The sequence below is a fragment of the Enhydra lutris genome, unplaced genomic scaffold, assembly GCF_002288905.1.
Source record: "Enhydra lutris kenyoni isolate GAN:26980312 unplaced genomic scaffold, ASM228890v2 scaffoldscaffold14, whole genome shotgun sequence".
Taxonomy (NCBI): domain Eukaryota; kingdom Metazoa; phylum Chordata; class Mammalia; order Carnivora; family Mustelidae; genus Enhydra; species Enhydra lutris.
The window spans coordinates 49,633,451-49,646,202 of record NW_019154098.1 but is presented as its reverse complement, the minus strand read 5'-3'; the positions used below and the strand labels follow the sequence as shown (position 1 = coordinate 49,646,202).

General features: G+C 34.8%; 1 protein-coding gene across 4 annotated transcripts in view; it reads left to right on the top strand.

Moving 5' to 3' along the window:
• Positions 1-12,752, top strand: part of LOC111146529 (WW domain containing E3 ubiquitin protein ligase 1) — a 115,162-nt gene that overhangs the window by 28,279 nt on the left and 74,131 nt on the right. For all 4 annotated transcript variants that reach the window (XM_022502091.1, XM_022502089.1, XM_022502088.1 and 1 more), the window contains 3 exons: positions 3,986-4,076; positions 10,926-11,064; positions 11,700-11,824. In XM_022502091.1, coding sequence (XP_022357799.1) covers positions 4,007-4,076; positions 10,926-11,064; positions 11,700-11,824 — 334 coding nt within the window. In that variant the 5' untranslated portion in view covers positions 3,986-4,006. The remainder of the gene's footprint in view (positions 1-3,985; positions 4,077-10,925; positions 11,065-11,699; positions 11,825-12,752) is intronic.

Sequence of the window (12,752 nt, the reverse complement as noted above, 5' to 3'; positions counted from 1 at the left end):
TTCTTGCTGAGGCCACTATGTGAGGAAGCATTTTTTTAAAGCATGCAAATTTACAGTTGTAGGTCTACTTATTTATATGTTGTATCATTTTCTTTGTTCTCCTTAATAATGCTGTTTGTCTGCTATTATCACTGATCCCAGCTTTCTGTTACATTTGTCTAGAATGTTCTTTTCCCTATTTTGCTTTCATCTGATCAGTATCTTTACTTGATAGGTATCTCTTATCTTTTGAATGTATCTGTGTATTTGTTGTGATTATTTCGATGTTTGGACTCTCTTACTTTGTGCTTTCTGATAGTTTTGGTTATTTATGCTTTTTTTTTTTCCTGTCTAGACTTTTTGGATGGATTGAGTTGTTAGTTTTTTAAAATTTTCTTCTACACTACTAGCTTGGAAATTATAGTCTATTTCTATAATTTTATGATTACCCTTGAAATTCTGCTGGGAATGCAGAACGGTCTAAAATTAAAGCAGATTGTAATCCTTCTGCTGAACAATGCAAGGATTTACACAGTTAACTCCTATCCTTTTCTCCCCTGCCCTGCCCCCTCTCTTATATGCTTCTGTTCATTGTTCCATATATTAATGGTTTATACTAGCTTTCTTTAAATACTGTAATAAGAAGTTGCTATTTTATTCCGACAAAATTTATTTAGATATACTTGTATGCTTACCAGTTTCTTCACTCATCTTTCCCTTCTTGCCTCTTAGAGCATCCTTCTGTGGTAATTTTGTTCTTTTATGAAACATGTTCTTTAGGTTTTCTTAAAGGTCTACTGTTGATAAACTCTATATTGGTTTTTCTGGCAATGTCTTAATGCCTTTCATATTCCCCAAAGAGAATTTTGGTGGTTGAATAATTTTTGACTCAGTTCTTTGTAGATAAGCTTGTTCTCTACCTTCTATGCCTTCATTGTTGCTGTTGAGAATATCACACTAGTTGCTTGTTTGGTGTGCAGTGTCTTTTCTCTGACTGCTTTTTATCCTGGTCCTTTTTTGGTGTCCTGCATTTTCACTGCTCTGTGGCCACCTGTGAATGTCTTTGTTTATCCCATCTTTTATTTATTTATTTATTTATACATATATATACATATATGTATATGTGTATATGTATATGTGGATACATATATGAATCTATATATACACATACATATATATGCTGTATTTCTTTGAATTGTGGATAAATGTCTTTCATTTTTTGTAGGAAATTAAGTCATTTTCTCTCCTTAGTGTGACCTCTTCTTTTTTCATTTCCAGGGATATGAGTAGAAATATATGTCCAATTAGCTTTATGTCTTTTAGCCTTCCTTTGCTTTTTCCATCTCTTTATTTCAGTACTATTTAATAAATGACTTTTTCAGATTCATATTCAAATCTGATTCTCTCAAGTTCTATCTAATCTGAAAAAAACTGGAATTTAATAATCATATTGACATTGGCTCATTAATTATGACAAATGTGGCATACTAGTGTGAGATGTTAATAGTCGGGGAAGCTGGAGTATATGAGAATTCTGTTATCGTCACAACTTTGCTGTAAATCTGAAACTGTTTCAAAAGTAAAGAGTTAAGGGGCGCCTGGGTGGCTCAGTGGTTGAAGCTCTGCCTTCGGCTCGGGTCATGATCTCGGGGTCCTGGGATCGAGTCTCGTATCGGGCTCTCTGCTCGGCAGGGAGCCTGCCTCCTCCTCCTCTCTCTCTCTGCCTGCCTCTCTGCCTACTCGTGATCTGTCTGTTAAATAAATAAATTAAAAAAAAAAAAAGTAAAGAGTTAAAACAGGGGTGCCTGGGTGGCTCAGTCTGTTAAGTGTCTGCCTTTAGCTCAGGTCATGATTCCAGGGTGCTGGGCTTCCTGATTGGGGGGGACGCAGGGTATGGAAGGAGTCTGCTTCTCCCTCTACCTCTCCCCCTGAACATGCTCTCTCTCTCAAATAGATAAATAAAATCTTTAAAAAAGAGTTAAATTCTGACTCTTTTTCAAATATGCAATGCCATTTTTCTTTCTGCTTGACCATGTTTTATCTTTCGTTGCTAAAACTAAATTTTTAAAAGTTTATACTTAATAATTATAATACATAAAAATCCATGTAGGTTCAGAAACTTATTTCTTGTTTCTGCTCAGTCATGGTGGCTTGTTTTTTTTATAAGTTTGATTTTTTTTTTTTTTTTTAACTATAGGCTCATAATTGGTTGCTTTTTGTTTTGGGTAACCCCAGGGGCTTAAATTGGGGTGCTTTCCTGCAAGCATCATGTATATGCTTCTTCTGTGCTACAGGTTACAGCTGATTTGGGCTTTTGCTTCTTGTGGGAGTCTCGGCTCCTTTACCTTTACCAGGCCCAATGCTTTCTCTCTCGATCCCAGTACTACTATCAGCTTGCACATCCGGGGCAATACTCTAGTTTAAAAAAAATTTTTTTTTTCACTTACCACTACTCACTGTCCTCTTCTTTTTCAACTCAGTTAAAAAAAGCATTTTTGCTACTATTACATGGGGTGGGTATAAGCTTGATACTGTCTTATACTTCTTGAGAACATAGCAATGTTCAGAAACTACACTGGTTTTAATTTATTCAGGATCTTTTACACTGAAGCAGGAGGACCTTTCAAAATATTTAGTATACCAGCTGCTTGAAATTGAAAACCTTCAGTTTCCATTGATTTTCTTCATTGTCCATTGATCACCTAAAGCTTCTATTCCCATTGCTTTTCTCATATGCACATGACACCTGAGGTATCTGTAGGTGATGTAATCCTTGAGCTGGTTTTCTCATCTGCAGAATGACAGCATTGGTCTGAATGACATCTCACAATCTGTGAATTTGTATTAACTAGAATTAGTTGATCAAATAATATGCAGCTGTTCATCTTTTTATACACACAAATGCATATATACAGGCACATAATATATGCAACTACAAATAAGAGAGTATAATGATTTTAAAGTATTAGATTCCTGAATTTGGGGGAAGGATTTAAATGGAGCACAGAAGATACTACAAACAGGGAAAAACAAGACAAATGTTATATTCATTAATATTTCTCAGTCTTGAGCAAAATGTTCCACTTCATCCTTTAGTGGGTTAAGGGGGGATAGGAGTTTTAGCTTTAAAATTTTGTCATGAGGAAGAAAGACAAAGTAGCTCAGCTACTTTGTATTTTATGTAAAAAGTACAAGTGGAGGAAGGGAGCAGAACATGAAAAAATTTATCGATAAAAAGAAACGTGTAAAATTTACTGGGGACATGACAACTAATGCAGTATATAAATCTGAACTAAATACTGTGGTGAAAAGGTATGATAAAATGCCTTGTTTGGAACAGTTGATGAAATTACAGAATGTGGGCTATATAATAGAGAATAGTAACGTACTAGTTAAATTCGTGAATTTGATCATTGTTCTGTTGTTAAAGAGCATATTTTTATTAGGAAGTATACACTGAAGTATTAAAAGATGAAGGGGCAATTTACTTAGGTGGTTCAGATAAGTAATCTAGCAAACTAAATAAATAAATACAGTATATAATATATAAAAATTGTGTATTTGTAAGTCAACAAGTACAGAGGGGTTGGGGGGTGGGGTAGCGGGGTGCTGAGTATTAAGGAGGGCACGTGTTGTGATGAGCACTGGGTGTTAATATGCAACCAATGAACTGTTTAATGCTACATCAAAAACTAATGATGTACTATGCAGTTGCTAACTGAACATAATAAAAATAAATAAATAAATAAATAAACGAACACGTAATGCAGGATTCTTAGCATCATTATGTATTTTGTTCATATTGACCCAGATATTTTTCATTGGCCATATTCTTCTGTAATGCTTTAGTACTAAGTTATAATTTTAAATGGAGGACAGCTGTGAATATATCATTTGATGAGTTGAAAATATTATATTAGGTTTGGTTTTTTAATTGACTCAAACAGTTTTAATCATTGAAAGTTATACTCTTATCTAACACATGAATAAATTGACTTTTTAATAGGTATAAGCTGAATATTGGGACATGGCCACTGCTTCACCACGGTCTGATACTAGTAATAACCACAGTGGAAGGTTACAGTTACAGGTAACTGGTAAGTTATGTTCATAATAACTTAAAATAGTGATTCCCTGATAAAACTTTTTTGAGACCTAATTGAGTAAACTTACTCCGCAGTTATCTTTTCTTCTAGATTCATACTGTGATGTATTTGTTGCAACAGGCCTTAAAGATAGAAACTTCCCAAAAGTTTTTTATTTATTCAGTAAATATTTATTGTACCTGTGCTGGATGAAGAGAAGATACATCCTCTTTGGTGGTGGGAGAATTTGGGTATTAGAATAAGCATCTTTGAACTGGTCCTTAAATGGTTATTAGGATGGAGAAGGATGCTGAAGGCCTTTTTGCATCTATTCATGCATCCAATCATTGGGAAATATTTAAGTGGAATTACATGTATGAAAACACAAGGCTCTAGTTCTCCAGGAATTTACTGTATAGTGTTGAGACAGGTTTGTTTTATGTGGAGAATTGCCATGCAGAGTGACTATTAACTTGATGCAGTGAGAACTGAGAGGAAGGTGTCTTTAGTCTGCTTGGGATCTGGATGGCCTGCAGACACAGGAAAACAGGGGAAGAGAAGAACTCACAGGGCTTAACAGTTTTAACTCCTGGAGGAGTCAGAATTCATCTCAATGCAGAAAGCATTAGAGGGAGAAGGAACATTTGGCAGAAGATAGGAGAGTCTTGGTTAGGAGACTTCAGATAATTCATTCATTATATATAAACAATATAAATACCTGTAAGATAAAAAAAAAAAAAATACCTGGAGGTAGAATATATACTGGAGGGGTGGGGGAAGAAAGGGAGAAAGTTTGTAATAGCGAGAGACTGGCAATGGAATCCTAGTTAGACAATGAAATAAGTATGTGTGCCCAAAGGAGCCAAGTTCTAAGATAGTATTGTTAAGTCAAAGGTGTAGTGTGCATAGTATACAACCATGTGGATGTAAAAAAAAAAGGAGGGTTGTGTATGCAGTTCTGTGCTTAAAAATACTAGAAATTATATTTGTCTCGGGAGGGGTGGGATTGAAGCCAGAGTGGGAAGACTGTAATTCCTATGGTACTTACTGCTGTGAAGTCTCTAGGAATTTTCAGTGACCAGAGCTAGGAAATGTTTATTGTCTAAGAAAGAAAAAACAAATCCTGAGTTCATGCTGATAGTTCAAAGTCAGAATAGCTATAGTCTCTAAATACCACGTTCCATTAAAAGGAGAAAAGAGGGGCGCCTGGGTGGCTCAGTGGGTTAAAGCCTCTGCCTTCGGCTCAGGTCATGATCCCAGGGTCCTGGGATCAAGCCCCGCATCGGGCTCTCTGCTCAGCAGGAAGCCTGCTTCCCTTCCTCTCTCTCTGCCTGCCTCTCTGCCTACTTGTGATCTCTCTCTCTCTCTCTCTATCAAATAAATAAATACAATCTTTAAAAAAAAAATAAATGAAAAGGAGAAAAGAGATATTTTTACCTTATTTGACTTTGTATTTGTTGCTTTTCTCTTAGCCCAGAAATCTTAATTCCAAATGACAATAACATAATTGTATCTGTGTTATCCTGAAACACACACACACGCACACACACACATAGGCAATGTTAAAATTACTGAAAACAGCAGGCCCACTCATTGCAGCCTGAGTTCTTTGTGAGTCCCCCTCCCCCACCCTTACCAGGCTATATAGTCAGAATCGCACATTTGGAAGTAACTTAATGTAATTTCCATTTGGTTTTACCACCAGCTGGATAATCAGGTTTATTGCTTTCATTTATTTTTATTTAGTTTTGTCTGTTGCATGTAAAGAAAGCATTTATATAGCTCTGGAATTAAAACTGTTAAATCAAGGTACATTTGAAGAGGCCTGGTTACTCCATGCCATCCCTTCCACTTCTCTCCATTACCTAAAAACGTACATAAACATTTTTATTAGTTTCGGTTTATTTTCCCATTGCTTTTTGAAAATATGAGCAGATGTGTACAATCTATATATTCATATATCTCCTCCCAACCTGGCACTTAAGGTACTTTTCTGCACCTGACTTTTCCATGTAACAGTAGTAATCTCCTGAGGTTGCTCCATAGTAGGGTATATACCTTTTTGTTGCTCCATAATCAGTACTCTGTTAAATAGATGTACCAAAGCTAATTCAACCAGTCTTCTGTTGATGGACATCATGGTTCTACTCTTTTGCTGTTACAAATAGTACTACAGTAAGTAGCTTTATGCAAATGCCATTTCTTGTTTTTGCTCATGTTTCATTAGGATAGAATCCAAGAATGAGATTGGTGAGTCAAGGAGTAAACACATGTAATATTGCCAGTTATTGCCATATTCCTCTCTATAAGGTCTATACCGTTTTCTGTTCCCAGCTATCTAAGAGAGTGCCTGTTTCCCCATAGCCTCATCAAAATATGTTACCAAGCTTTGGTTTGTTGACAGGTAAAAAGTGGTATTTAAGATAGTGACATTGTAGGGCGCCTGGGTGGCTCAGTGGGTTGAGCCGCTGCCTTCGGCTCAGGTCATGATCTCAGGGTTCTGGGATCGAGTCCCGCATCGGGCTCTCTGCTCAGCCGGGAGCCTGCTTCCCTCTCTCTCTCTCTCTGCCTGCCTCTCTGTCTACTTGTGATCTCTCTCTGTCAAATAAAAAAAAAAAAAGTGTCATTGTAAATATCTTTCTCTCATTATGAGTGCGGTTGAGCCAGGTTTAAGGGATATTGTATTTCGTTTTCAGTCAACTGTGGGGATGTATATTTTGAAGTAATTCCCAGGATGATTCTGATGTGTACTCCACTTACCTGCTTACATAATTCCTGATATTTCTTCTTTTGTTCGATATAAGAGGCTTAGAGCCACATTTTTGGTTTTCAGTGTTATTTGTGCAGGACCTACCTGTGGCCACCTTACCTGATGTGTAACTTTCTTCCTGGTCTTGACCTTTCTGTGAGTTCTTAGTTGAAAAACAAAAATCTGATCTGACTGAATTGAGCCAAAAAGAAACTTACTGAGCAGCTACCAGGTAGCTCATGGAATCACCAGAAGTCTAGAGAACCAGTTGGTAAATAGGCGCGGACCAGAGAAGTGCAAGTGGTGCCAGTATATGGTATTTATCTTTTTGAGTATCAGTTACTGTTCTCTGAAATATGGTGATGCTCTTGGGAAACTGAACTGGGACATATGCTGGATGGTACCAGATTTTAGGCTTTTCTCCTTTCTCTTCTCTTCTTGTCTTTACCTTTCTTTCATTTTGTTGATCTGATTTTTTTTTTAAATACAAAGCACCTTAAAATCCAGTCTTACTGATTTAACAATACCTTTTGGAATAAATATTTACTGTTTTACCAGTTAAGACCAAGAATCAGAGTAAGTTCCTTCTGTTAGTAATAGGAAAGCAACCAAGATTTTTGGACTCCCAAGTTGTCGCTCCTTTTATTAGAGAACAGTGACCTCTGTTGATCTTTCTTCCTTCCTTCCTTTCTTTGTATTGATATTTCTTTCACTTTTAGAATAATCAGTACCATGATTAAGGCCCTTCTGCTATTGCAGTCTGGCAGGTTATGGTCTGTAAACTGAGTTACTCTATTAGCTGATTTATTTTTATTGCTATTTCTGTTTTTAACCCATAACTGATTTGGCAATAATAAATAAGAACATGAACATAGATCATGCAGAGCAGGAAAAGTGTAACAGAAGAAAATAGAAGAGAAAGCTACCTACCATAATATGGTATTAATACTGGAATGAAGCATGCACATAAACATAATAGCACCCAGACGAGTATCAACCTTAGTAGTTGAGATTTCAGGCTTTCTGCAGGAAATTGTGAGAAACAAAATGCAAGGCATGTTAAAACAGACTTGAGATTGAAAAATTAATGGGCTCTTACATTCACATTCATGATTTGTTTAGGTATTGTGTCTTCTAGTACCTTACTATCATTTTTTAAATTTAATTGTGCTCATATGTATCATCATATTTTTGTATGAATGTAGTGAATTATGAATTTAACTTTACTCTTTTCAAATGCTTCAACATTTATGGAATAATCTGTCTTTTCCCACTGATGTGAAATGCCACCATTGTCATACACAAATATCTTATTCTCTTCTCTTCATTTCTGTCCTTACATCATAGACTGTTTTAATAACTTCATTTTATAGTACTTTATTTTTTGTGTTGTATAGTACTTAAAAAGTATATTGGGAAAAATCTCTCATTACTTGGTAATTTAAAATATATCTTCACTATTCTTGAATTTTCTTTACCTTTCATTTGAATTTTAGAGTCTCCTTCCCTTTTCCTCTGTTGTTGGCCCCCCAAAAAACTCCCTCAAAACCATGTTAATGTTTTCATTTAGGTCATTTAAAAATAATTTGTTAAATTAGAGATAATTGAAATATTTCAGCGTAAAACTTCAAATCCAGGAATATATCATGTCATTCCCTTTAAGTCTTTTATGTCCATCAGTGAAGTTTTATAGTTCTCTTCATGTAGATCCTATACATTTATTAAGATTATTACTAGGTTTTTTTTTGAGGGGAGGTGTTACTGTGAGTGGGATTCTTAAATTCTCTCTCTTTACATACACATATACAGGACTCTTTCTGATAGATTTTTGGTATTTATATAATGACATTTTGTGTATAACACAAAGGCAACTTAATAAATGAGAAAATGAAGTTTATCCTATTTACCTCACTAACTAGGATCCTTATTTGAATTAATAAGGTTTATCATTACTTAAAATTGTAGCGTTTTAGTTACTTATATGTACATTTTTTTGCCATCATATTATACATTTTTTGTGAAATTAAAAATTTTAATCTTTTAATAATCACTTTCCTTACCTTGCCGACACCTAATATTATTGAAGACTTTGCCAATAAAAGGTATACAGTGGATATATTTTGAATGTATCTGCAATTAACTCAGAAGAGTTAATACTATGTAGTAATTAATATAATAAAGTAATAGTTGCTAGTTCTTAAATACAGTATTTTCCTTTGAGTCTCTCCTTCTATTCTTGGGATATTAATTGAAGACTCTAGGGCACTTGGGTAGCTCAGTCAGTTAAGCATCCAGTTCTTGATTTTGGCTCAGGTCATGATCTCAGGGTTGTGAAATGGATTAAGCCCTGCATCATATTCCATGCTGGGCCTGGAGCCTGCTTAAGATGTTTTCTCTCTCCCTGTGTGTCCTGCTCTCCCACCCTCCTTTTCTCTTTCTAAAAAGAAGAAAAATTAATTGAAGACTCTACTGTTTTTCAAATACTCTACTTCTGCTGCAGCATTTATCACTTCATATTTCAGTGATTTCTTCATGTGACTGTGTTACTGTTCTTTCATCATAGAACAGAAGCCTACATTAGCTTATGTTCCTATCTTTAACATGTGATACAGGCGTGGCATGGAAGGGGAAGGGTATTCCCCTTTCTCAGACTCACAGTATTCATAAGTAATAGACTGTAGAGGTGATCTTGGTAAGTTGTTACTGCTGCTTGGTAGTCAGTACTTTGCCCTGAAAATTTGTACTCCTCATTTGAATTAGTAGTTGCAAAAATAATATTTAAAAGTAATTGTTTAGCCTAAATTAAACAGGTCTTCCTCCAAATTAGGCAAATCGAATATAAAATTCACTTCATGAATGGTTGTGATTAATTTCTCAAATGACATTTTGAAATTAATGTTTTTATTTGAAAAAGCAAGTACTTCCCCTTTTTTGGAAACGAACTTTCCTGGTAAAGCATTTTTTTTGAAATTGCCGAAGTTTATCTAATTTTCAGTAGGCAAGTATGAAACACTATCTGGCAGAGAGGTTCATAGGTATGTTGAATCTGAAAATACTTCCTTTCTTTTGAGGTTTGATGCAGTTCAGTATTAAATTCAAATTGTTGGCAAGGATGTGGAGAAATTGGCGGGTACCCTTATACCCTGCTGGTGGGAATGTAAAATGGTACCTCCATTTTGGAAAACAATCTGGCATTATTCCACAGAGTTATTATACCCAGCAGTTCCACTCCTAGGTGTATGCCAAAAGAAATGAAAATATATGTCCACATAAAAACTTGTGCACAAATGTTGAGCAGTATTACACACAATAGACAAAAAGTAGAAACAACCCAGATCTCTATCAACTGATGAATCAATAAATAAAAAGTATACACATACAGTGGGAATATTATTTGTTAGTAAAAGGATTAAAGTACTGATACATGCTACAACATGGATGAACCTTGAAAGCATACTGAGTGACAGAAGCCGGTAACAGAAGACCATGTGTTGTGTGAATCCATTTCTGTGAAACGTCCCTATTTAGGCAAATCTATAGAGATTGAGAGTAACTGTTGGTTGCCTAGGGCTGAGGTGGGGGACTAGGAAGAAATGTGGTGACTGTGTGGGGTTTCTTTTTGGGGTGATGAATATGTTTTTAAAGTTGCTTGTGGTGATGGTTGCACAACTGTGAGTATATTAAAACCATTGAATTGTACAAATTAAATGGGTGAATTACATGGTATATGAATTACATTTCAGTAAAACTGTTAAAAATTCAAGTGGTTCTCAGGCATTATCAATAGGCCTTTTTGTATTGTTTCTTCATTCTCCAATGAAAAGAGTTTAAGTTGCTTAAGAAGCACAGTTCCTTTTTTTTTTTTTTTTTTAAGATTTTATATATTTGAGAGAGAGAGAGCAAGAGAGGGAGAAGCAAACACCCCCCTGATCAGGGAGCCTGAGATGGGCCTCGATCCCAGGGCTCCAAGATCGTGACCTGAGCCAAAGGCGGAGATATTCAGTTGACTCAGCCACCCAGGCTCCCCCCCAGTTCATTTTTATTGATTGATTCCTACAGAGTACTACTTTTTGTGTACCTATATTCACTAGTGGTTATCATGTTTCTGTTAGTTTCTAGTGCCAAACTAAAAAGAAAAAAGAACTGGTTTGGAACAGCAGTATATACAGAAGTAATTGTAGATGGAGAAATTAAGAAAACAGCAAAATCCAGTAGTTCTTCTAATCCAAAATGGGATGAACAGCTAACCGTGTAAGTACCTTGTATAGAGAATGCAGGATTTCCAAAAGGCGGGGGGCGGCGTATGCTCCCTTAGAATGCTTTTGGTTGTTCTTCTGTTGTGGTTGTAGGATAATCTCGAAGTAAGTAGTGTTATTTTCCAGTGTGAATAGACAATTTTAAGTATGAAAAGATTTTTGGTTAGTTTTGTTTTCTTTAGAGAGGAAGCATAGTAATTCTTGCTTTTTGGTTTATTAACTGAATTATTCCATACAGCCATATTTTCTGTTATTGTCTTGTAAAAAAAGACACACTGTTAATTTTGTCCTTTCTAAAAGATAATGTTATAAATTGTATATAGAAAAATTATTAAAAATAACATCAGTTCTCTTAAATATTTAGGAGTTTGTTCAGATAGAACTAGTGTTATTGTGAAATCTCAACAAGACTCTTCTCTATTCGTGGTGTTTTGGTTTTGTGAATATAGGAATTCTTACCTAGTTATTGAAGTCCTAATGCACTTGAAGGGAAATAATTGGTTTTATTTATAATTCAGATAGTTTGCTGTTTCATACAGTATTTTTTCTCAAAACTGAATTCATGGCTTTTTAAAAATTACTGAAATAAATGTATATTCCTGTATTTTTGTTATAATTTTACCCTTACAGAAATGTGACCCCACAGTCTACATTGGAATTTCGAGTTTGGAGTCACTATACTTTAAAAGCGGATGCTTTATTAGGAAGAGCAACAATAGACCTGAAACAAGCTCTGTTAATACACAATAGAAAATGTAAGTTCTAATCTTTGTTTCTTTAAAAATTTATTTTAGATACTTCTCAAAGTATTCTGAAGTCCAAAAGCAAAAATAGTTTTGTATTTATAAAAGAGAACTTTAGTTATTGCCTGTGATTGCTTTTAAGTTTGTGCCTCTGTTTGAAATAGGAAATACATACTCTGGGCTTTCTCTAACAGATTTACAAAATGGTCTTAGTCATCCACGAGTACCCTGTTACCAGTGATCATGAATGATTTATTATTTACTAATTATGTACTTTAAAACTTGAAAAAAATGATCATAATCTGAGCCTACTCTAACTTGGTTGATAATTTGTACAAAATAAATTCTAACTCTTCAATTTTCTTACTAATAACTAGTTCATTATAGAAAATACAGAGAATATACAAAATTACAGAGGAAAATAAATTGTTTGTTATTCCACTATCCAAGGTTAAGCATTCCTAATAACTTAGTCTCTTGTCTCTTTCCTGTTCATAGATATAAACATATTTTTCTTTGTATCTACTCATTTATCCCCTGCTTTTTTTCATCTAATAATTTAATATGAATATGTTTCCAGATAATGACATTTTTCTAGCCTGGGTAAGATGGTTTAAGCTTCACATATTTGTAAATCTATCATTGTATGCAAAAATCGGGGGGTATACATACTTCATAATTCTGGGCTGAGAGTTTATTGTTTTTAGCGATTTTTAAAAAATACTGTGTGATCCAAAGATTAAAAGCCAGAGTTCCAGTTTATGATTCAACTAATCTCATATTTTTTGACATTTAGGCAGTTTCACTCAAACCAATGCCTCTGTTCATCTTATTTTCTTAGAAATTTTCTCATTCCTAAAGGTATGCTGAATTACAGGTAAAAATGCTAATGTTTTAAATAATAAGGGGATTTAAAAATTATTTTTGTTGTTTTTGATGT